Consider the following 21,398-nt stretch of genomic DNA (forward strand, 5'->3'; position numbering starts at 1 on the left):
GGTTTTTCTTTTTGTGTTTAGTTTTGTTTCTAAAACAATCAAACTCTTTAAAACCTAGGTGACTGGGACTGGAGCCATGACTCAACAGCTAGGAGCACTGTTCTTACAGAGGACCTGGGTTCAATCCCCAACACCCACGTGGAGGTTCATAATCACATGGAACTCCAGTTCCAGGGGACCCAACACTCCCCTAGCCTCCCAGGCATGGTACACAAATACAGACAAAACACCCATACACACAAAATTAATTTAACCCCCTTCCAATAAAAGATGACTTGGGGAAGCAACCGGAGGCCCACACACTGCACACACATTGGTCCAGAGGTCATCTTTATAAGGTTCCAAGTAAAGTTCTCCTTTACTGACCTAAGTGTCACTTTACATGGCTTTCCTGCCTGTGGACTGGCTCCCCTGGCCAGAATAAGACGTCCTGGGCTTGGGCAGGGCTGCAAGCTCAAGGTCGTCAGTCCTACAGTTAGCTCTAACTCACTCCCTGCAGCCTGGCAAGTATTTTCTACCACACCTGCCCTTGCCCACTCCCCAAGCCCCTGGTCTTTTTGAAAGGGTTTTTCTATGTAACCCTGAGGGTCCTAGTACTTGCTTTGTAGACCAAGGTGACCTCGAATTCAGAGACCCACCTGCCTCTGCCTCCCGAGCACTGGGATTAAAGGCTGTACCACTCATTAGATACTATGGTGAGCTTCTTTAAGTGAGGCCTGTGGGTCCTGGCAGAGAGGCTGTCCAAGAAACAGTGTGTAGTAAGCAGAAGGTGGAGAGCAGTGAACACACCCAATGTCTTCCTCTGGCATGGGTGTGCGCACCACACACAGACATTAAGAAAACAAAAGCTAGAGGCTGGAGAGGTGGCTCAGTGGTTAGGGGCACTGACTGCTCTTCCAGAGGTCCTGAGTTCAAATCCCAACAACCACATGGTGGCTCTCGACCTTCTGTAAAGGGATCTGATGCCCTCTCCTGGTGTGTCTGAAGAGAGTGTCAGTGTACTCACATACATAAAATGAGTTAAGTCTTAAAAAAAAAAAGTCTAACAACTGTCTGTGGAGCTAGGACTCCCCAGGCCCCAGATGGAGGGGTGGAGCTAGAGAGCGGCTCACACTTCTGTTTTCTTTTTTTTTTTTTTGGTTCTTTTTTTCAGAGCTGGGGACCGAACCCAGGGCCTTGCGCTTCCTAGGCAAGCGCTCTACCACTGAGCTAAATCCCCAACCCCACACTTCTTCCTCGAACTGGAGAGAGCAGCAGCGAGCCTTTGGCCCTGCAGCAAGCAGAGGTGAGCGGGTCGTGTCTGAGGACAAGTTCAGGGAGGTCTGCCATGGAGGGAAGAGCAACTGCAGGGCAGCTTCCGGCTGAAGTGGAAGTGGGAGCACACTGCACTGGGCCTGGGTCAGTCAGTCAGCAGTTGGAGGTCTGTCAGACACTGGCCTGTGGGAAGGGACGGCTAAGAATGAGGTACTGATAACTGGGAGGGATTTGGAGACCCAATGGTGATAAGAAGCAGTTATTAAGAATAAGGCAAGTATCAAAACCACTTAAATATATTTTTTAAATCAAACACTTTATTTCCACATAACAAGCGCAAAAAACTCCCAAACACTTTTAACAATACAATTAACGAAGTCATGAAGTCAGTTATATACTACTCAAAGCCCCTAACGGTCACTCAGCTTAATGTTCCAAACATCTCCACACATGGTTTTTCAAAGCTACCTTTGGTTTTTGGAAAAACCAGTATGGACGTCAACACACACCGAACGCGTTAAACATTTGTTTAGGTTACGGTGTCCAACATTAGCTTACACCTGGCAAGTGGAGCGTGATTGAAGTCATACAGGTTCTGCGCCCAGAGCTCCTGCAGTGAGGAGGGGCGGAGGGCACGGGGAAGAGAGGCCAGTCCAGGTGGTGGCATCCCCACTGTGTGAGGTATGAGAGGTTAACGCTAGGATGCTGTCAAGTCAGTAAGCTTCGTGTTCCGAATGGTCCCGCTGAGGCTTGAGATGGGCACAGATGGTGGGGAAGGTGAAGCCAGAGAAGAGCTTTGAGCAACAAGCTCCCAAAGATGCTCAGGGGAGGAGGGAGCAAGCTACAGTTTCCACTGTTCTCACATTATCTCAGGGTGATTGTGGAGAAGTTCAGGTAAAACGTTCAAATATTTGCTTAGATTTTTAATCTGCTGCTCTATGAGAAGACCTCTCACATGCAGCAACTTTGTAACTTTCATTATAAAAGAGCCTACGAATAAATTCACAAAAAAGAGACAATTAATGTTGAGCAGCCAAAAAGTCATGGTTTATTATCTGAAGATTTCATAATTCAAACACAACCAAAGTGTACACTTACAATCACATCCTATTTGTAAACAGTTAAAAGCCACTGACCTCTTTTGCGTCTTAGGACACAAACGTTAGAATCAAGGCAATGAAATGACGGCATACTCTGTACTGTTAAAACTTTACCCTTGTTTAGTCTTTCTGACTAAGCAAGCATTATAATACCATTTGTGGGCAGAACAACAGGGGCTGGGGAGGAAAGAAATTTTAAAATGGTGTAACTCGTTAGTTTGCAACAACATTTAAAATTTTTATACAACAAACAACTCTGTAAGCCCAATGTCTTGGTTACAGTATGCATAGTTACTGATCTCGGCTTTAAGGTACAACAGTTAAACATGAACACAGTCACAAGAGAGCAGAGACATGAGAGCCACTGATGGGGTTACAAAAGTCACCTAGCGATTAGCAAACCATCATCACCCACTACTAAAGGACAGCATCTGAAAGCAGGCGGCAACTCCAGCTCGAAGCGCGGTTTTTCTTTTCTTTTTTTTTTTTTTTTCTTTTTTTTGGCAGAGAAAATCTTGAACAGAGCAATACGTAGTATCAGTGCTAAGAGTTGGGTTTCTTCTTTCCTATAAGAAACTACAAGATTGTTTGACCGGGGACTGGTTTCCTGAGAACCATGCTCTTTGATTCAGGACGGGGATAGAAAACAGAAGAACATGGCCAATGCTGCTCTTTTCCCAGAGATAGAAGTGTCTTTAACCACCCTCCGCTTTTTTTTTTTTTTTGTCTTTTAATTTTTTTTTAAATGATGGAAGAGTAAACATTTTTTTTTCTCAAAAAACAAACAAAAAATCTGTAAACAAGAAGGTTCACCGTGGGAACCTTCAAAACAACATGGAAAGCCTGTTCAAAGTGCAGGGCCCGACCTGGGCAGCAGGCGGGCTGCAGGTCACAGCGGTGGCCACAGTTTCTCAAACTGTAGAGCGAAATTCTTTAGTTTTACAACATGAAAAAACTGGTGCAATACTTTCATTAAGAACCCTACGTCAGTATCTCAACTTGATCTTTAACTCCACGACACCACACTAAGGTAGGCAACACGAGGCGTAGTAGAGAGCGCACGCCTTTAGGAACATCCTTGAGTAAACATTTACACTGGAGCAGCTGCCCCCCCACGCTGCCGCTCAGACGGGAGAACGCCACTCAGTGCAAAGGTAAAAGCTCATACATCAGCCCAAAACGGTTTTGCAAAAAAAAAAAAAAAAAAAAAAAAAATACAAATAAAAATAAAAGGTGGGGATGGGGGATGGAAATGAAGGAAAGAAGGAATCCGAAGGCTACACATGATGAATACACTAGTGAGCTCATTCCACACGGTTAGCTGTATGGCGCTATTTGGGAGTGTAAATAGATAGATACCCTTTCACATTATAATATTGGCCTGCATGATTCAAGTATTCAAACTGATATGTTTTGGGGAAAACAAAGTGGAAAATGTGCAGGAAAAGCTGTTCCCACAGGCGGCCCTGCTGCAGGCGGTGAGCCCCCCTTAGTGCTCCTTTCCTTCTCTTCTTGAGGTCACAGTTTACGTCTATCCCTATGCGGCTACATGGACTCTCCACCCCCACCCAGGTGGTCAACAGAAAGAAAAGCATTAATGGGGGATGGGCTGCTAATTCCCCGGGGGTCACTGCTGCTTGGGGGACCCCACAGGCTTGTGGAATAATGTGGGGTCCCCCAGAGGGAAGTGCCGTGAAGGTCTCCACAGTTAGTTCCCGACAGCCCAGCACCATTCCAGTGATTGAGATCAGTCCGGCTGGAGAATGAGTGGGAACAGTCGAGGGAGCCCAGCCGGCTCTGGCTGGACCCGAGAGACTGCCAGCCAGGAGAAGGGGTCAGAGACTGACTTTGTGCAAAGAAGCGACTGATCTCCTCTTCACTGGCAAACTCAGCGAGAATAGTAGTGTTCCCCAGCACACACCTAGAGGAAAGGGCACAACATGAGGTCTTCGAGCTGCATAGCTTCACAGGTTCAACTAGCAGTGGGACCTGCTCTGAGAGAAAACCAAGGAGGTGCAGAAGGAGCCCTGCCTGCTCCATGCCCAGAGAGTGTCCCAGCAGGGGCCATGGGGTATCCAGACCAGAGTGCCTCCCACGGGCGATGCAAGGGCTGCTCCAGGATCTAAGGTCTTGCTATACTTCCTGAAGTAGGCTTCAACTCCTGGGCTCAAGTGATCCCTCCACCTAAGTCTCTCCAGGGCCACACTAGGCAGGTCTACAGGGGTCGGGGCCGACTTACATGTGCAGAGACTTTTGTGCCTTCACTACCTCTTCCTTTGAACTGTAACGGACCAGAGCATTTCCATGTGGGAGGTTCAGATGGAATGTAATCAGTGGGCCATGCTGCATGCACAGGGTGCGCAGAGTTGAGCCATCAATCTAGACAGAGCAGGACACGGTTAGGGGCTCCACTCTAAGAGCCACTGGAAGGTACCTCCTTCTCATGCCAGGCTCAGTGCCCCTTGCCCCTTCCTTATGTGCAGTGGGCCTAGAGCTAGCGATGAGTTATCACCCCAGGAGAGGCTCCATATCCCCCCACACCCCGACAGAACCTCAAGATGCTGCTCCCTAGGAGTGGGAGTAGCCCAGGGGCTAAGAAAATGCTCAGATAGGAAAGAGTAGGCCACAGTTTCTGGAGGGGCGATATAATCCCACAAAGACACACCTGTAAAGCCCAGCACCACTCGGGATTGGTAAGACAGAGGTGTTGTGCTGCCCTAAATATAACAGCGTGATTACTACTGCATGAGAGCCATAACATGAGAGCCACTGCATGAGATCCACTGGATGGAACTGGACGCAGCTGAATGCTACCCTCTGCTTAGCCTTGGTGACCAATGGCAGGCCTGTTCGGAACACTAAGCACTCCTGGCCCACTGTGTGGGGTCCCTCCTTACCTGAGGTGTGAGGTTCTTCAGAACAAGCCAATTGGTTATTCTCCCTGAGCTGCTCTCACCCCAGCTGGAGCCTGAACAAAGAAAAAGCAGTCAGCATCCTACAGCTCTGCCTGAACGACTGTTAAAGACAAACACACTTAATTTCAGTCAGCAAGAATTTGGGCTTCTTTCTCTTTTGCCTACTTGACCCAAAGACCTGTGACACAGGCTTGCTCCAGCTTGGACCAGGTGCTGACCCCTACCTTCCGGTGCCTCTGTTCCGTGGCATCTTTTCATTTAGGGCAAATTGCTTCCAAATAGCGCCCCTAAGGGCAGGCCTCAGGTCAGCCTCTCTGCATGAGTCTCTAAGACAAGAACCTTTAAAGGCACTGAACTCTTTGGCATCACCCAGACATTTTTTGATTTTGTCTGGGTTACCAAGTGAGTTCCCCACTGAGGCTTTCTTGTATGACCCCCCAAGGCAATCCCTTTCCTTTTAGAAAGTAACATTTAAATACAATTAAGAACTACCTGCCCCATGACTCCTTACAGGTATTTCACAGTATGTCACTGTAGGCCTATGTCTGCTTGACCTCAATAACATCCACCTCCACTTTCAAATATCTGCTAAACAGTTAGCTTCATGGTCATTCTTGGGACAGGCCAAGCTACTACCCAAAAGAGCCCAATTTCTACAGAGCCTACCCAGCTTAATGTTCTATGTAACAGTCTTGCTCTGCAAGCCAGCCATGAGAGAGGGAAACCAACAGACCTTTTAAGATGCATTCCCTTGGGGCTGAGGAGGTGCACACCTTTAACCCCAGCACTTGGGAGGCAGAGGCAGGTAGAGCTCAGTGAGTTTCCTGCCAGCCTAGGTCTACAGAGTAAGTTCTAGGACCTACTAGAGCTACACAGAGAAACCTCTTCTCCAAAACCAAAACAAAACAAAACAAGCAAACAACAAAAGAACAAAAAGAAACAGACAAATAACAAACAAACAAAAACATTCCCAAGGAGTTTTTGAGAAGAGATCACCCACCACTAGCATTGCTTTGGGTATGCATTCTTATCTATTTAGACAGGATCTCCAGGGTCTCATGGACAGATGACACCATGTCCTCATACTTACTGTTCTTACCCTCACTCCCCCCTCTGCTAGGATTTCAGGCAAGCACCACGACACAGGTTTGGCTAAACATTCTTAATAGTCAAGACCCCTAAAGATAAGAAAATTGTAAAAGGTAGGGATGAACTAGGAATTCTGTTCAAGCTCACTCTGCCTTTAGAGAGTGTGACCCGTAGTTGACAGTGTTGGTCCATGTTAAATTGGAGAGCCGGTACTAACCAATATTCAACAAACAGCCCATAATCAAGCACCGTAGCTACTGTGTCCTACCTGGGGTATATCTGGCATCAGAATTTCCCCATCCTCCACCTACACGAAGGGGAGAATTATCCCACGTAGACAAGGGTGGCTTCTGACCAGTCAGCCCCGGAGGTGGGCGGGACGGAGCAGTGATGTTTTTAGGTGGTAAAGGGACTTTCCACAGCTCATGAGCCAGAGAGGTGTTTGTAACTGAACCAGGAGACCACGTCAATTTGGAATCACTATTTCTGGCTACTCAGAGGAGAAGAGGGGAAAAGAAAACAAGAAAAATTGAAAAAGGTGGGATAATGTTAGAAAGAGAAAATTCACAATAATATTCACTATACCATGAAAAGTGAGTCAAATAAACAAAAAAACTATCAAAAACCCTAGATCCAGTTAAAGGCCTACAGGAGAAAAACTGGCAATCCTCCCTCAGGACCTGGGCTTTCGTCTCTGAGATTACAACACAGACTATAAGACTATGTGGACTCCTAGCCAACTGGTCCCCTGAGAGAGACACAGGCCACAAATACATTTTAAGCTCATCATTTACTCATAGGAGAAAGGCTATAGCAGTTACTCCAAGTTAGCAAGATCATACAGCAAATGCTTACTGGGAGAGACAACTATGTTAAACACAGTGTTAAAAGACAGGGGGAGAGAAAGTAGTGGGAAGCTTTTCAGCAACTCTTGATCATTCAGACTTAAGTTATTATAAAGCACAACATGGCCATTAGACCAAGGCTCCTCCAAGTGTGGCTACAGGAAGCCAGCCTGGCCACAGCAGTTTGCCTGAGTTGTAGTAGATGCACACGGAAAACCCGGTGCTATGGCCATCTAGCTTACTGCAGAGGTCTAACTCTCCAGGACGCACTCATTCCTACAGTACCTCCCAATCCCCACTTCCCATATTTTATACAACTACCAGTCTGTGAAGGATTGAAAATAAGTAATACAAATGGCTTTCAGAAGGTTTTGGATTAAACGGTGCTTTATCACAGGGCTGAGGTGGATCAGATGGCAGATGTAGACTGTTTTTCAGAGGGGAGAAATGATGTTTGCCACACTTCGATAGGACCACAAACACTCCCCAACAACCTGAGAAGACAGCAGAGGAAAAGCCACAGGTAGGCAGTTTCTGAGAGGGCCGACCTGAAGTGCTTTGTGCTGTACTGCTGAGGGGAACATTGTAGTTGGAGGCACGAATGGATGACCAGGCACTAGTTGAAGGCAGCGTGGTGTTCAAGGATGAGGATGACCCTGCAGAAGAAGAGTCCAGTTAGCAGAGCGGAGAACGGTGCCTGGAAGTTGCAGGGTCACAGCATGCCCCAAGATAGGAGTTGAAAGGATTTGAATTAAAGATGGGGCTCAAGGCAGCAGCTTCCTTCCTGCTGATTGTTTCTGCCCTGACTTAGAACAGGCATTTTCTTCTTGATCCCTGAGAGTGTGCAGTGGCTAGATGAGCCAGGCTCTCCTTCCAGAACCGGGCACTGAAGAGGCTGTTCTTGCTGTTCCTATCTCTTAACTCTGAACTGCAATGACTTTGTACAGGCAAGACGGGTTATCAAGGCAGTCTGTCACAGGCAGTACCCAAGATTAACATATTCTCATCCTTTAGTTTTGCCTACAGCTGGACATCGCCTGGGCCCAGGTCGGTCCCTACAGTTCACTCTACACTCCATTTAGATACACTGACCCTTCCACTCACAACTTTTAGTTGTAGCTTTTTTTTTACATATCAAATCTAATCTTTTTACTTTCAGAATATTCTTCCCACAAAGACACAGCTTCTATAAGCAACTGATTCTGAACTCCCCGTGAACCTGCTCCTGTGCCTCACTTCTGCTGTCTTCACCATCTTCTGCTGAATTGGCTTTCATGACCTCTACACAATCATATGCAGATTCTGTTATTTCAGAATGACAGGATTCTTGACTTAGCACTGGATATGACAAACCCTTGCTACCTTAATAAACTCTGTATTAGTAAAGACTGTTAGCTTTTACATTCTTTGTAAATTACTCAAGGACATAGAAAGAAGAATATGTTTTACACAAAAAGTTTTCATATTTCAGTAACTCTTTTCACTAATCTTTCTTCTAGGAGAAAACAATAGACAGAATATTCATATACACCTACGCTGAAAAACAGCCCCAAGGTACCACAGGGTTACTGCACTTGACAATCCTTAAGAAAATACGTCTCAGTTTCACGGTTAGAAGCTTTGAGATCCCAGGCAGACTGTTTATCCTGAGGAAAGCACATCAACATTTCAAGGATAAGTGAACTACAGAACTGACGGTAGCTACAACTGACAGTGTTATTGGAAAGTAAATGTTTGCATTTCCTTGGTGTTCACTTACTCAAGGCACAAATGCAAATCATCTTAAAAGTAGCCAGTTAGTGCGTTTTTGTGTCACAACTCCTGTGGGTGTAAGGGAAGGAATCCTGCCTAAAGGTTCCCGAGCCACCCTGACCTGGTTATTATCCCATGTTGCTGCACAACATCCTGATACCAACTCACGCCCTACGTACCACTGTTCCTGTCCCTGAGGTGGTCAACTTCCCGCACAGTATTAATTGAAAGACTGTTTATGACACTGCCAGGAGTGACGTAAGGGTCAGTTTCAGGGTCAATGTTTGGATAACCTTTCCATGGTTCACCAGGGCGAAATTCTGCAAATAAAAGTTCAAAATTAGTATACAGCTTTAAAATTCAAATTAAATATCCAAACATTCATTTCTAAATTCTGTGTGACAACACCCTAAAAGGGCAGGCTGGTATTACAGTATCTCACACCCCTAATCTTAACTTGCTTATTCATACAACTGGAGTAATTTCTGAGTTTCTAGCCTTACAGCACTGCAGCACCTCAAGCAGGCCAGAGATGCACCTTTGGTGATCCGAAGTGTCAAATGAGTCCTTTGACAGTCAGAGAAGGACCACCAACTAGAGGTTCTCAAGAGACTCCTCCCAGCAGCTAGTGGATTCATCCACCATCACTGCTTAGAGCAGAAAAGTGGAGCATGTAGTCCATGACGCAAGTCCAAGCCTGCCTCTTCACTGCATCACATCAGCAATTCTGACCACAGAACCAGGTTAAGCCGTGGCTAAGACTAGACATGGAGAGGTTGTAAGCATCTTACCTGGTGGCCAGTTAACACTGCTAGAGCCGTTAGGCGATTTGGCACGTGGCCAGCCATCTCCTATTGAACCCGGAGGACTGGCTGGTGAAGTACTGCTATTCATAAAGTCATAGGGAACAAATGGAGACTCTTCCAGCCTAAAACCACTTGAAATAGCACCTACAAAGAACAACATGATGATGAAATGTGATGATGGATGCCAAACTGTCCAGTACATTATACGAAGATGCAAGAGAAAAGGAGCACTCTGCTTTCTGACAGACAGTAAGCAAGGATTTTGACACATCACATGAAAAGTAGGTGGGAAGAATCAGTCACTCCAGGATTCCTGTTGCTCCTTTTCTCTGTGCCTCTCTGCTTATGACTTCATTCTGATGAAGACAGACCCTTTGCCCAAGTGCCAGATCTCTATCTCTACTAATTGTGTGTGTGTGTGTGTGTGTGTGTGTGTGTCTGTGTGTGTGTCTGAGTTCATGGAAGGCAGAGAGAGAGAGTGCCTGATTTCCTGGGGCTGGAGTTATAGTCAGCTGTGAGTTGCCTGACACTGGTACTGGAAAGTAAATTGAGGTCCTTTATCAAGTGGAAAGCTGGATTAACCATGTGCCCTGTCACTCCAGCCCCATCTCATTATGGCCTAAAAGTTTTACTCCATATCTGCTCCTCTGTCTTCTGCTTCCTTTCCAGCTCAGATGCAGACATCAAGCAGTTCTCTTTTAGTTGGTCTTCCTATAACTTAGTAGTTGGTTAAGTTTAAGACTTTAGGGTTGAGTATCATCAACAGCCTCTCAAGACTCAGTACACCCAGGCATTCCTATGGAACTGTCTCAGACTTCTAACAAAACGCTATGTGAAACATCTTAAGAGTACTTATTATACTGTACCATGGGTGTCCACATTTACCTCTGCTAACAAAAGAGTTTCTCTAGGGCAAGTGTGTGCAGAAACATCTATAGTATACAAGTTCAACTATATGCCCACAAGTACTTATTCATCTGTGCATTCTAGGAGTCTAGAATCATCTTAAGGCGGCACAGGAAATCCCATCCACTTTTGAAGATAAATAGGTAATTTTAAGAAATTAAATTAGCTGCTGAAAAGATGAATATTAAACCTATGACATGTGTGTGAGATGCCAGATACGTTAGTATACACCTGAAATCCCAGCACCTGGGAAGCCAAGGTAGGAAGATTTTGAGTTCAAAACCACCCTGGGATACATAGTAAAATCAAACAGAAAATTGCTTATACATTAAATTATACATTTAATGCTATATAACCGAACAAACCAAGTTAAATTCAGAGAATGTTAAAAAATAGAAGATAAGGACAATAAAATCACTTGGATACCTCCTAAATGACCATCAAGAAGGGAATTTATGGTAGGTGCATACAGCAGGGACACAAAGTCTCACTCCCAGATGAAGAGCTATTGGCACTGACTGCGGTGGGGAGGGAGGAACACTCAAGGACAGGTCACAGGGCCAGAAGACAGCATAAACTGGCCTCCACAGTTGTTGCAGGTGGTTTTACAAAAACACCCACAAACACACATACATGTTATATGACAATTTATACTGTCAAAGAATAAATACGTTATTTAAAGAGAGAAAATGGGATGTTTAAAAAATTAATACAGCCTATGTCTCTATAACAGAGCATAATTGAAATCAATTTGTTTTCTACTTGGAAGTTTCTGGAAAACCAGTAAGTGCTCTTAACTCTTGAGCCAACTCTTCACCTCTTGGTTTTGAAATTACAGTGTGTGTAGAGTGTATGTGAATTACAGTGTGTGTAGAGTGTATGTGAATTACAGTGTGTGTAGAGTGTATGTGAAGGTCAGAGGAGAAGCTGGGGAGGTGGCTCTGTCTTCTTATCAAATGGGTCTTAAACACTCAACTCTGGTTGTCCGGCTTAGTGGCAGACACTCCCATTAAGCAGTCATCCTCCACACCCACTCCACATTTGTTTCAAGACAAGTCTAAGGCTATAATTGATACCATGTTTGCTGGAGTTTTGATCCAAAGACGTGTTCACAGACATGCTGTCCACTGTTGTCCACTTCCTTAGTCGTGACTGTGGCTCTTTAATACTGTTCATATCCATATTTACATTCAAGTTTGAGTTCAAGCCTTGAAAACACAATTTAAATCTTATAAACCAGCATATTTCCTTCTACTACCAAACGTCTTCTTCCTAATGTTTTCAACCCTGCAAATGTGCAGTGAGGTCACAGGTGCCTGGCTTGTAGCTACTCTAGTGCTCCACAGTACTCCATTTTCAAACCACAAGGGATAGTGAGAGCTGTCACACGTAGAAGACTACTCCCCCACACAAGCTTGATCATTTAAAAACTTCCCCAAATAGTAGAAAAAAAGTTTCAAGGGGACCATGCAGAGTTTGTCAATGCACTGAGTTTAGCCATCTCCCCAGAATGCCACGTATAATATTATGATCACTCTCAATCACCATTCCTTGATTGCAAACTGATGGATTTCCAGACAGCTCACTAGCCAAAGGATGCTATGTAAAAGTACAGCTCCCAGCTCCTACAGTAACATCTGAGAGAGACTCCAGCATCTGAAGGCGCAATTTATTAGAAATTCAGTGGTTTCCAATTCTGATATTAGACCTGCAATATGAATTCTCTGAAGTCATTCCAAGTTCCATTTTTGCAGAAAGCAATCAAATTTGTGCTTTTTGACCTAAAGATTAGATCAACAATTTACAAATATTTTGCATAAAGGTTCAAAAGGAACCTAGAGAATGTATGGGCTATACAGGCTTCCCTATGTCACTATGCAAAAGCACCCACAGATAATGTTAAAACAAACATAGCCCTGTCCCAATAAAACCTTTTTTGTGAAATTAAGATAGTGGGTCAAATTTTGCTTACAAGCTAGAGTGATGTCTGTGTGAATGAAGCAGAAGGGACAGGCTGCCAAGAGAAGCAACTCCCCTTCATCATCAGTGGCTTCTGCAGTGTTTAGCACAGCTTAACTGACATGGAAACTGCTTCTGCTAACCATCCCAAGGACTTACGTCCTAGCTGAGAGTCTATTATGTAATACCAAAGGACCTCCCAAACAGAGAATCACCAGCAGAAGCGCATACTCCAAGCACTGTCTACAGCCCATAATATGCTAGGAGAACTAATGGTCTTCAATGGAAATGGCGGTAATAACAAACTACTCATGAGTAACAACTCATTTATACGAAACTGTTGTTCGGGTGGGGGAGGGATAAAAGACAAAAGAGGTATGGATAACCAAGAATCAAAACATAATCAGGAACCTGGGGAAGAGAAAACACACAAGCCTTAAATTCCCTCAATGAATGAAAAGCCTGGTTATACAATGGAAAAAATGAAAGACAATTTCTCTTCATACCTGTTCTCCTAAGACAAGTGACAACATAACGGGACTATTTCTAGTATTTTCCACAGAGCAGTGCCTGCATACCACCTCTCTTCCTAACAACACTATCATGCGTCTTCCTGCCCCTGCGCATCCTACAGTCTGAGTCTGAAAATGAGTGTGTCCTTTAGTCTGTTCCTTCCAATAGGTAGAACATTCTGACACATGAAGATGACTTAATCCAGAGGAAAGTGTGCTACTGTCCAATCAGGGGCGTCTAAGCCTGGTGCTGTGCTAAAGGACAAAGCTGCAAAGGCAGTGAAGGCACATGTGCATGGTTGCCAAGCAGGAACTCACCTATAGGGAAGCTGCTGAAAGCGTTTACTGGCGATGGCCCTTTCTGCAGCTCGGGTGTAGTGTGGGGCATGACATTGTCAAGGAAGGACTTCATGGCTGGCTGATGGAGCGGCTGCTGAGAAGGCGGAGTCTGCTGCTTCACCAGCAGGCTTGGATCAAGCTGACGAGACTGTTGCATCATCTGCTGCTGTACACTAAGAGGTCGACCCTTCAAACAAAACAATGCGGGGAAATTGTGGGAGTCTTTCTAGGGACACACTCTTCACTTCTGAACTCACCCCCTTCTCAGGAGAAAGGTCACCAATTAAAGTTCTATAGCTACTATGACTTCTGAGCAAAGAGCAGACTAATAAAATTTCTTCAATGACAGGTGGAGAGGGTTGATCTACCTGCTGGTCTTGCTGCTGTCGGTTAGCAGAAGGCACGCTTCTCTGACTCTGTGCCCTCTGCTGCTGCGCTAACAATCGCTGAAAGAAGACAGAAAAGGGTTGTCACTGTTCAGCTGTTACCAATTAGAACGCTTGACGATGACTATGGGCAGTGGACCTGGTAGAACTATGCTACACACCCAAGCCCCACCTCAGTTAGTAACCTCCTCCCATGGAATATCGCTTCTAGGTTCCAGAAATGAAAACACAAAACAAAACACCAACACTCTTGCAGTACTGTGAATAAAGCCAAGGGCTTTGCATATGTTAAACTACACCAATAAAGCATCCCTTCACCCCAGCTCGCACTTTACAGGATTGTTTTCTCATTCTTCCATCCCTCTATCTCCCTGAAAATGTCTTATAATTCATGTAGGTTCATGGTTCATCTTTTCTGACATGCTGCCAGCTCTGTGCAGGCTCTAATTGTGCTGCCTCTGTGTACTGCAGTGTCTAATACAGAATTCCTACTGCATACCAAGCAGACAGTAAGTACTTACCTGTAACTGGGAGATCTGAGAAAGCTGGTTTAGTTGGGATAGCTGGTTCAGCATGGCTACCTGTTGAGGGCCAAAGAGCGGATTCAGGCCACCGTTGTTTGGTGCATACTTCAGCAATGAAACTGGAACCTTAGGATCATAACAGTAAGTTAATAATGTTGCTGTAATTCCCAGACTAGCTAAATGTATGGTGCAACTTAATTATCAACAGGGCAGTTAAAATAATGGTTGTTCCATAAGTCGTTACAGTCATCCAGTATGCGTTCTCACACACACTCTTTCTCATGGCAACTAAAAATGGCAAGGATAACTCCTAACCTATTTGACTTTGCTGTTGCTCTCCCAGCAATGTTTTACAATGAAAATGGTATAGTTTAAAATAACCATTAATTTTCTTTATCCTTCATTCACACTTCTGAAAAAACAGCTAATTAGCACTTGCAGAACCCCCAAAATGTGAAAAATTATTATGATGTCCAGTGGTCATCTCAAACATAAAGTTTTAAATTTAACTTATTTTTATGTGAATGGACGTTTTGCTTCCATGTATGTCAGCAAATCACATGCACTCCTGATGACCAAAGAGGCCAGGGGAGGGCATCAGAGTCCCCAGGAGTAGAGATAGACAGTTGGGAGTGGCCACGAGGATGAGACGTCTCTTAATGCTGAGCTATCACTCCAGCCCCCAAACATAAACTCATTCAAGGTTCTTCCCAGGAAAGTGGAGGAGTGGACCAGAAGCTTGTTCACCTGAGGGGAGAGTAATGGAGGAGGCACTTGAGCACGAAGATTAGGCTGAGATGAACTGAGAGGTTGTGCTGGAGGCTGCTGCATGCCCCGGGGTTGTGCTGCTGTGTTTCCAACACCAAACATACTGGGATTGCCATTCTAGAAAATAAACAACAAAATGACAAAGTGATTCTTTAGGGAAAGACACTCATTACTATATGATACTACTGCTTAAACACAGTAACTACATACAAGAGAGACGTTACTACTAAGACAGATCATTCAAGAGAAAGCCTGTAATGCACATCTAGACTTACCTGTCTAACAGAATTCAAGTTTTGCGTACCCAGCCCTGCTATGGAGCCAAGGGCCTGGTTAGGTAGTGCATTATTTGAAGGGGGAAGCTTCATGCTTTGACTGGACATAAACTGCATGTTTTGGGATTCATCTGCTACAATGCCATCCTGATTGGACAGACAGAAAGATGTGTAACACCAGCCAAGCAAACAAGTAGAAGGGAGAAATCATTGCAGGAACAGAGCAGAGGTCACATGACATTCCAGCACCAACAGGAAACAAGTAGAAAACAGAAGAGATCAGATTAGTGTTAATTCTAGAGCACACAAAAAGAGCCAAACACGTATTTCATGGGATTAAGAAGAAAATATAAACAAAAGGTCTATGCTAAACTGAGATATAAACGAAACAATAAACTAAAACTCCATTAATAAGAAAGTCACTTGAGTATACTTTTTATAGTATATATATTTTCACTAAATATTATACTACTAAGGGTATGGTTGATTATTCTCAGAATAAAAAAAAAAAAAGAAAGAAAGAAAGAAGGAAAGATTGTACCTTATCAAAGTAAGGATTGCGCTCCATGGAAGACTCTTTGGAAATCTGAGGCCGAGACCCAGGGCCTTTCCCGACCGCTCGATTGTAGTCACCAATATTCAGGCTATGCTTATCAATCTCCATCCGCTTGTCCTGTAACATTCCTAATAAATGCAAAACACTATCACCAGCGGGAAGAGATCCAACTTATTCCATTAAAAAAAAAAGAATGTTCCCTTTCCAAAATCAAACAATTTCTGCTTTAACAAGAATATGCAAAAACTACATTTCCATTACATAAGTTCTGCATCGTAAGGGTAACACTCACCTTCTTAATTCTCCACATTTTCTCAATCCTAAAATCTAACCCATTTATTCATTGCAAATGATGTGAGATGTCTATCACCATCAAAATACCAACAGAAGGAAAAGTTTCTTTAAACAGAAACAACTTTTAAAATGACATTAATTTCTTAAGCTACATCACATATTTCAATAGTCTACCCTCTGGAACCTGAAAAACCTTCCCCAGATCATCAATATTTCAAACCACACCCTTCTCAATTCTTTCCCAAAGAGATATGTGAGGAGCTGAGTAGAGTCCCGCCCACCAGTGAGGCGTGAGCAAGTGTGCTAGCCCTCCTTAAGCCGTGCTCCTTCCCCCCCCACTGTTCTAGGACATCCTCTGTGTTGGGTGGCAAAATACAACAGGTAATAGATCTTGATATGTTTACGTAGAGTAGTCCAAAAAAGTGAATTTAGAATGAAGAGACATGTAAGTAGCTGGTCATTGCGACCAGTGCTGTAATCATAGCAAGACAAGGAAAGAGTTCATGGTGTCTGTCTGCCTTGAGTGTTAAAGAGTTTCTGTGTGGATGTTGCCCAAAGTATAGGTTTTTGGATTCTAATGTTCAACTGGTGCTTTGTGCAAATACTATTAAGTTTAAAATTTCAGCATTGGAAATACTTCTGGTCCTACCTGAAACCACCTACAGTGTATATCTCATTTTGACAGGATGTTAAATTTGTGTTCATTTGTACAGGCCAATCATTTTCTTTGTCTTTCCCGCTTTGCTCTATTCAAAAGTTAACTCTAATTTAGTCTTTAGGCAAGAAACTGGCTGAACTAAGGGTCATTTCCACAGTGACACAATGGGGACTCTGCATTCTCTCTTCCTCATAAGAAAGCAAGCTGCTGTGTCAGACTGGAGCATGGGGTCATTTCACCACTGTGCTCGATTTCACGTGTGTGCAGTAGAAGGCCTATGAAGGTGAGGCGCCAAGGGTTAGGGAACACAGTACCAATTATTACCTTACTTATTGCATCTCAGTATCCACCCCTCGCAATCGACATTTTAGGCCGGCTCTTTGCTAGTTGGCAACAAAGTTGTGTGGGTAGAGTGCAGGAGAGACGCCATAAGAAAGGCCTGGACTCCCAGTTCTGGTATGCTTTCTTCTGTAGCAGGGCTCACCTCATCAGAAGACACAGCACACCTGCCTGGTTCTAGGCCAGGATAGCAATACACAGTATAGCTGTCCTTTCTGGATACCATCTCAATCTCTCTGCTTTTTTTAAATAGGCAATCCATTGATACTCTAATTCCTTGTTAGTCAATAATTTCTCATTTATGATCATCTTTTCTCTTCCATCCTGCTGTACTATCTCTCCTGATTGTACTGCCGTCTAATAAGCTATGTAGGCAAAGCTGACTCACACTTCATTAGACAATCTCCTATGCCTTCCATCACTAACTGTTGATAGTAGGGATAACTAACCAACTTCTCTTGAACTTGATCCTACTTTCCATTTTCTGTTTCAGTTTGGAGCTTTGAAAATATCAAATAGCTATTGCAACAAGTCTCTCTGGGTTTCCCACCGGTTATATCTGGCCTATTCTCTGCTATGTGCACATGAGTACATACATGTGAGTGTGTAGAAAGGACCAGTAGGGAGGGTATTAAAAACAAAACAAAAAAAAACCAGAAACAGGAAATATTTATTGAAAACACATTTATTAAAAAAAAAAAAGAAAAGAAAAGAAAACACACACCTACCTTAATCCCTTATTTCAGAATGATCAGCCGCCACCTAGTTATCGAGCACTGTCACTTTGGCCAGGCTGCACCACCTATTCCAGCCCTGCCCTCCTTCACCACTCTGGCCCTAGTCAAGGACTGCTTGGCATTTCTGACAATGGTTTGAGATGTCTCTGTCATTTAGGAAAGTCTTTATTATGCAGTCCTCTGATCCAGATGACTACATTCTGCACCTCAATAAACCCCTCTTGATGGGGCTTTGAGACAAAAGACTGATACTAGCACCTTCTGAGATGTGCACAGTGATATGTCCCTTAAAGGGAAGTCACACTCACTTCACTCAGTCATGCTCACACAGCGCAGCACCAATGAGTCTAAAGTTAGAAGCAGGGCTGCTCTCTTGCACCGAGTGAGGGCTCTTTCAGATAGACCATAGCACAAGTAGGACTGCTTATCAGTGATAAATACAGATCAGAATGATTGACTTTTCTCTCACCTCCAGAAAGATCCATCTTATTGCTCTGTACATTTTCTTCTGGTGAGTCTCTCTGAAGATGAAAAAAGCGATGTGTTAGCAGACTTTACCAAGTAAAAACAAAGAGTGAAGAACTTTCCTTATTTCTTCACCTAAAATGCAAGCAGCCGATGAAGTTTCTCTCTCTCTCTTTTTTTTTTCTTTTTTCTTTTTTTTCAGAGCTGGGGACCGAACCCAGGGCCTAGCAAGCGCTCTACCACTGAGCTAAATTCCCAACCCCGAAGTTTCTCTTTTTAAATGTCTATTTCTGTATGTTTGGCACAGATGTGGAAGTTCATGCAGAGGCCAGAACGGAACTTCAAACATCCTGGAGCTAGAGTAAACGCGGGCGTGAATCCCTTCCACAAGTACTGGGGACAGACCCTGCTCCTCTGAAGAGGAGCGAGTCTTCTCAACCATGAAACTGACTCTCTAGTCCTAGTTTTTAAAATATATTATGTTTTAGTGTAGTCTTAAGATGTTGCTCAAAATTTATAAAATTTAAGAATTAAGTCTTATTGGCTAATTTTACTCTAATTGATTCATATTTTAAAGACTTAAAGATGAGAAATTTTTTTAAGATGTATTATTTGTTTTATGTAAGTACACTGTCATACACTATTCAGACACACCAGAAGAGGGCATCAGATCTCATTACAGATGGTTGTGAGCCACCATGTGGTTGCTGGGAATTGAACTCAGGACCTCTGGAAGAGCAGTTAGCGCTCTTAACCACTGAGCCATCTCTTCAGCCCAAGAAATAGTTTTTAATAAAATAAAACAAAACTAGGATATATTATGAGCCACTACTAAAAAGGGAATTATTGGCTGCTAAGAAAATATACTTACTGAAAAACTGATATTTGAAAACTGCTTAACGAATGGGTTTATCCACGCGTCCTCTTGTTTGTTTCCGCCTTTCATCATTCCCTTTGTAAATAAAAGAGTAGAGAAGATGCCATGGCCATCTCTAATTATCTAGACATCATGATGGACTAGTAAAACTTTAAGACAATTCCCAACTCTCATTTTTAGCCAATATTTTCTCCTTCAATCAACTCTTATCAGAGGTGTTAACAATTAAATAAATAAACTCATTTGATTTTCAACTTCCTTTGCTCCAGGCCTCTGGTATAGCTGTAATGTACAGAGAGATCTCTAAAGGCAGGCAGTCAGAAGGAAAAGACAAAAGCAATGGAGGACCGTGGGACATTCCCGCCTCATAGATGGACTGTGCTCCTTGACATGTATCATCATTTGGGGTTTTGGAACTCTCATACCAAAGTAAAAATTAGATTCTCAGCTTAGTCCTAACAAACTAATGTAATCCATAATTTAATCATGAAGGAACACTTTACTTAAAAAACATTTCTCCCAAACACCCACTAAATGTTTCCACACAATAGTGTCTTTAATGCTTTCCTTTTGTGTTGTTAAGAACATGATATCCTGCAGCAGTTGGGCTGCTGTGGTAGGTTGAGCAGTACAGATATTACAACTGAGAACTGGCAGCAGTCACAGAGAGAGGCTGGGAGCCACAGAGACCTAGGCCTCACACTGACATGATGACCACAGGACCATCTCAGTGTATTAATGTCCTTTCCCAATGCTGTTACCTGTTCCTTCTGACTGTGAAAGAGCACAGCTTAACTCCCCACAAAGGCAGATCGTCTCTAAAGCAAGCACCTAACCTTCTCCAAAGATGCTGAAGGCGCCTCTTTTCCCTGTTTCCCCTTTCCACTTCCTCCCATGGTCTGAACAGCTGTCAGTCCCTGCCCCTTCTATTCTTAAATCTATTTCTAACTGTTTTTCCTTTCCACCTGGGATGATGTGGCAGCCTCTTGAGATCCCTACCTCTGGTTTTTCTCTACTGCAACTGGTATTTCACACCAACATCAGTCAGCATTTTTTTTTCTTTAAGCCATGGTAAATTGCCTTCTTATCAATTTCACTGGCTCCATACTTCGCCAATAATAAAGTTCCTATATATCTTTCCTCTAATTACAGAGCCAGCTTTCTCTGTCATTTTTAGAAATCTTTCAGTTCTATCAGGCCACCCCAGGCATCTTCTACATCCCAGCACACGTGTGCTTGCCTGATGCCCCACCAGAGAATAGACGCCCCTGAAGGGGCTGCTCCTCAGTGTATTTTGACCCCAGCACCAAGCACAGTACCTGGCACACAGCAGAAGCTAAATGAGAGTTTGCAGCTGCTCTCTATAAAGATTTTTACTAGTAGAAACAAAGGAGAAAGAGTAAAAAGGCTACACACCCTTTCCCTTCTCCTTTTTTTGCCACTCAGACCCTGTAAGGAAAGACAAAGTCACAAAACAGCATGGTCCAGTGGGAAGAACAAGGTGTTGAATCGCAAGACCTAAGCTGAGTCCTTGCTCTATCACTTACTACTTATGCAACTTTGGGCCAGTCACCACCTTCTCCAGTCTCAACTTCCTCCTCAGTAGCGTATCTCAGAAGGTTATGAGGATCAAATGATTCATGTAAAACATGTACAAGCATGTCATAAGCTACATGGCCAGGCATCAATAGGCAAATCCAGCCAAATGGAAGAAATTATAAAATGAAAATGCCAGGTCCTAGACTTTGAATCCCAGGATTAAAACGGACCAACCTTGGCTTTGAGTTAGGCCAAGTACCCACCAAATATATGACTTTTCAAGGGCCTCAAAAGGTAATCAAATAGGGTGATGAGGACATTTTGGAGTTGCTTGTGAGACTGGGCACCTATTTTAAAAGAAAGATGTCCCCAGGAGAATCTACCTCCAGCCCCCAGGCCCCAATATTACTACTTCCCAGGACCCAGTGGTTCCTGAACCTGGCTCAACATCAGACATATTCGTTGAGCTGCTGCAATTTCCAAAACTTGAGAAGACCTTAGGG

General features: G+C 43.7%; 1 protein-coding gene across 5 annotated transcripts in view; it reads right to left on the reverse strand.

The window, feature by feature from the left end:
- Positions 1 to 1,549: 1,549 nt before the first annotated feature.
- Positions 1,550 to 21,398, reverse strand: part of Tnrc6a (trinucleotide repeat containing adaptor 6A) — a 152,595-nt gene continuing 132,746 nt past the window's right edge. For 2 of the 5 annotated variants that reach the window (XM_032892712.1, XM_032892713.1), the window contains exons 9-25: positions 20,773 to 20,805; positions 19,351 to 19,431; positions 18,484 to 18,535; positions 15,972 to 16,114; positions 15,431 to 15,577; positions 15,135 to 15,272; positions 14,385 to 14,513; positions 13,846 to 13,923; positions 13,457 to 13,664; positions 11,744 to 11,875; positions 9,747 to 9,905; positions 9,135 to 9,275; positions 7,752 to 7,859; positions 6,627 to 6,848; positions 5,252 to 5,322; positions 4,594 to 4,733; positions 1,550 to 4,275 (exon numbers count right to left, since the gene is read on the reverse strand). In XM_032892712.1, coding sequence (XP_032748603.1) covers positions 3,900 to 4,275; positions 4,594 to 4,733; positions 5,252 to 5,322; positions 6,627 to 6,848; positions 7,752 to 7,859; positions 9,135 to 9,275; positions 9,747 to 9,905; positions 11,744 to 11,875; positions 13,457 to 13,664; positions 13,846 to 13,923; positions 14,385 to 14,513; positions 15,135 to 15,272; positions 15,431 to 15,577; positions 15,972 to 16,114; positions 18,484 to 18,535; positions 19,351 to 19,431; positions 20,773 to 20,805 — 2,358 coding nt within the window. In that variant the 3' untranslated portion in view covers positions 1,550 to 3,899. The remainder of the gene's footprint in view (positions 4,276 to 4,593; positions 4,734 to 5,251; positions 5,323 to 6,626; positions 6,849 to 7,751; positions 7,860 to 9,134; positions 9,276 to 9,746; positions 9,906 to 11,743; positions 11,876 to 13,456; positions 13,665 to 13,845; positions 13,924 to 14,384; positions 14,514 to 15,134; positions 15,273 to 15,430; positions 15,578 to 15,971; positions 16,115 to 18,483; positions 18,536 to 19,350; positions 19,432 to 20,772; positions 20,806 to 21,398) is intronic. The other 3 variants (XM_032892715.1, XM_032892714.1, XM_032892716.1) reach the window with 3 other exon arrangements.

This window comes from Rattus rattus, chromosome 2, assembly GCF_011064425.1.
Source record: "Rattus rattus isolate New Zealand chromosome 2, Rrattus_CSIRO_v1, whole genome shotgun sequence".
NCBI classification, from domain to species: Eukaryota; Metazoa; Chordata; class Mammalia; order Rodentia; family Muridae; genus Rattus; species Rattus rattus.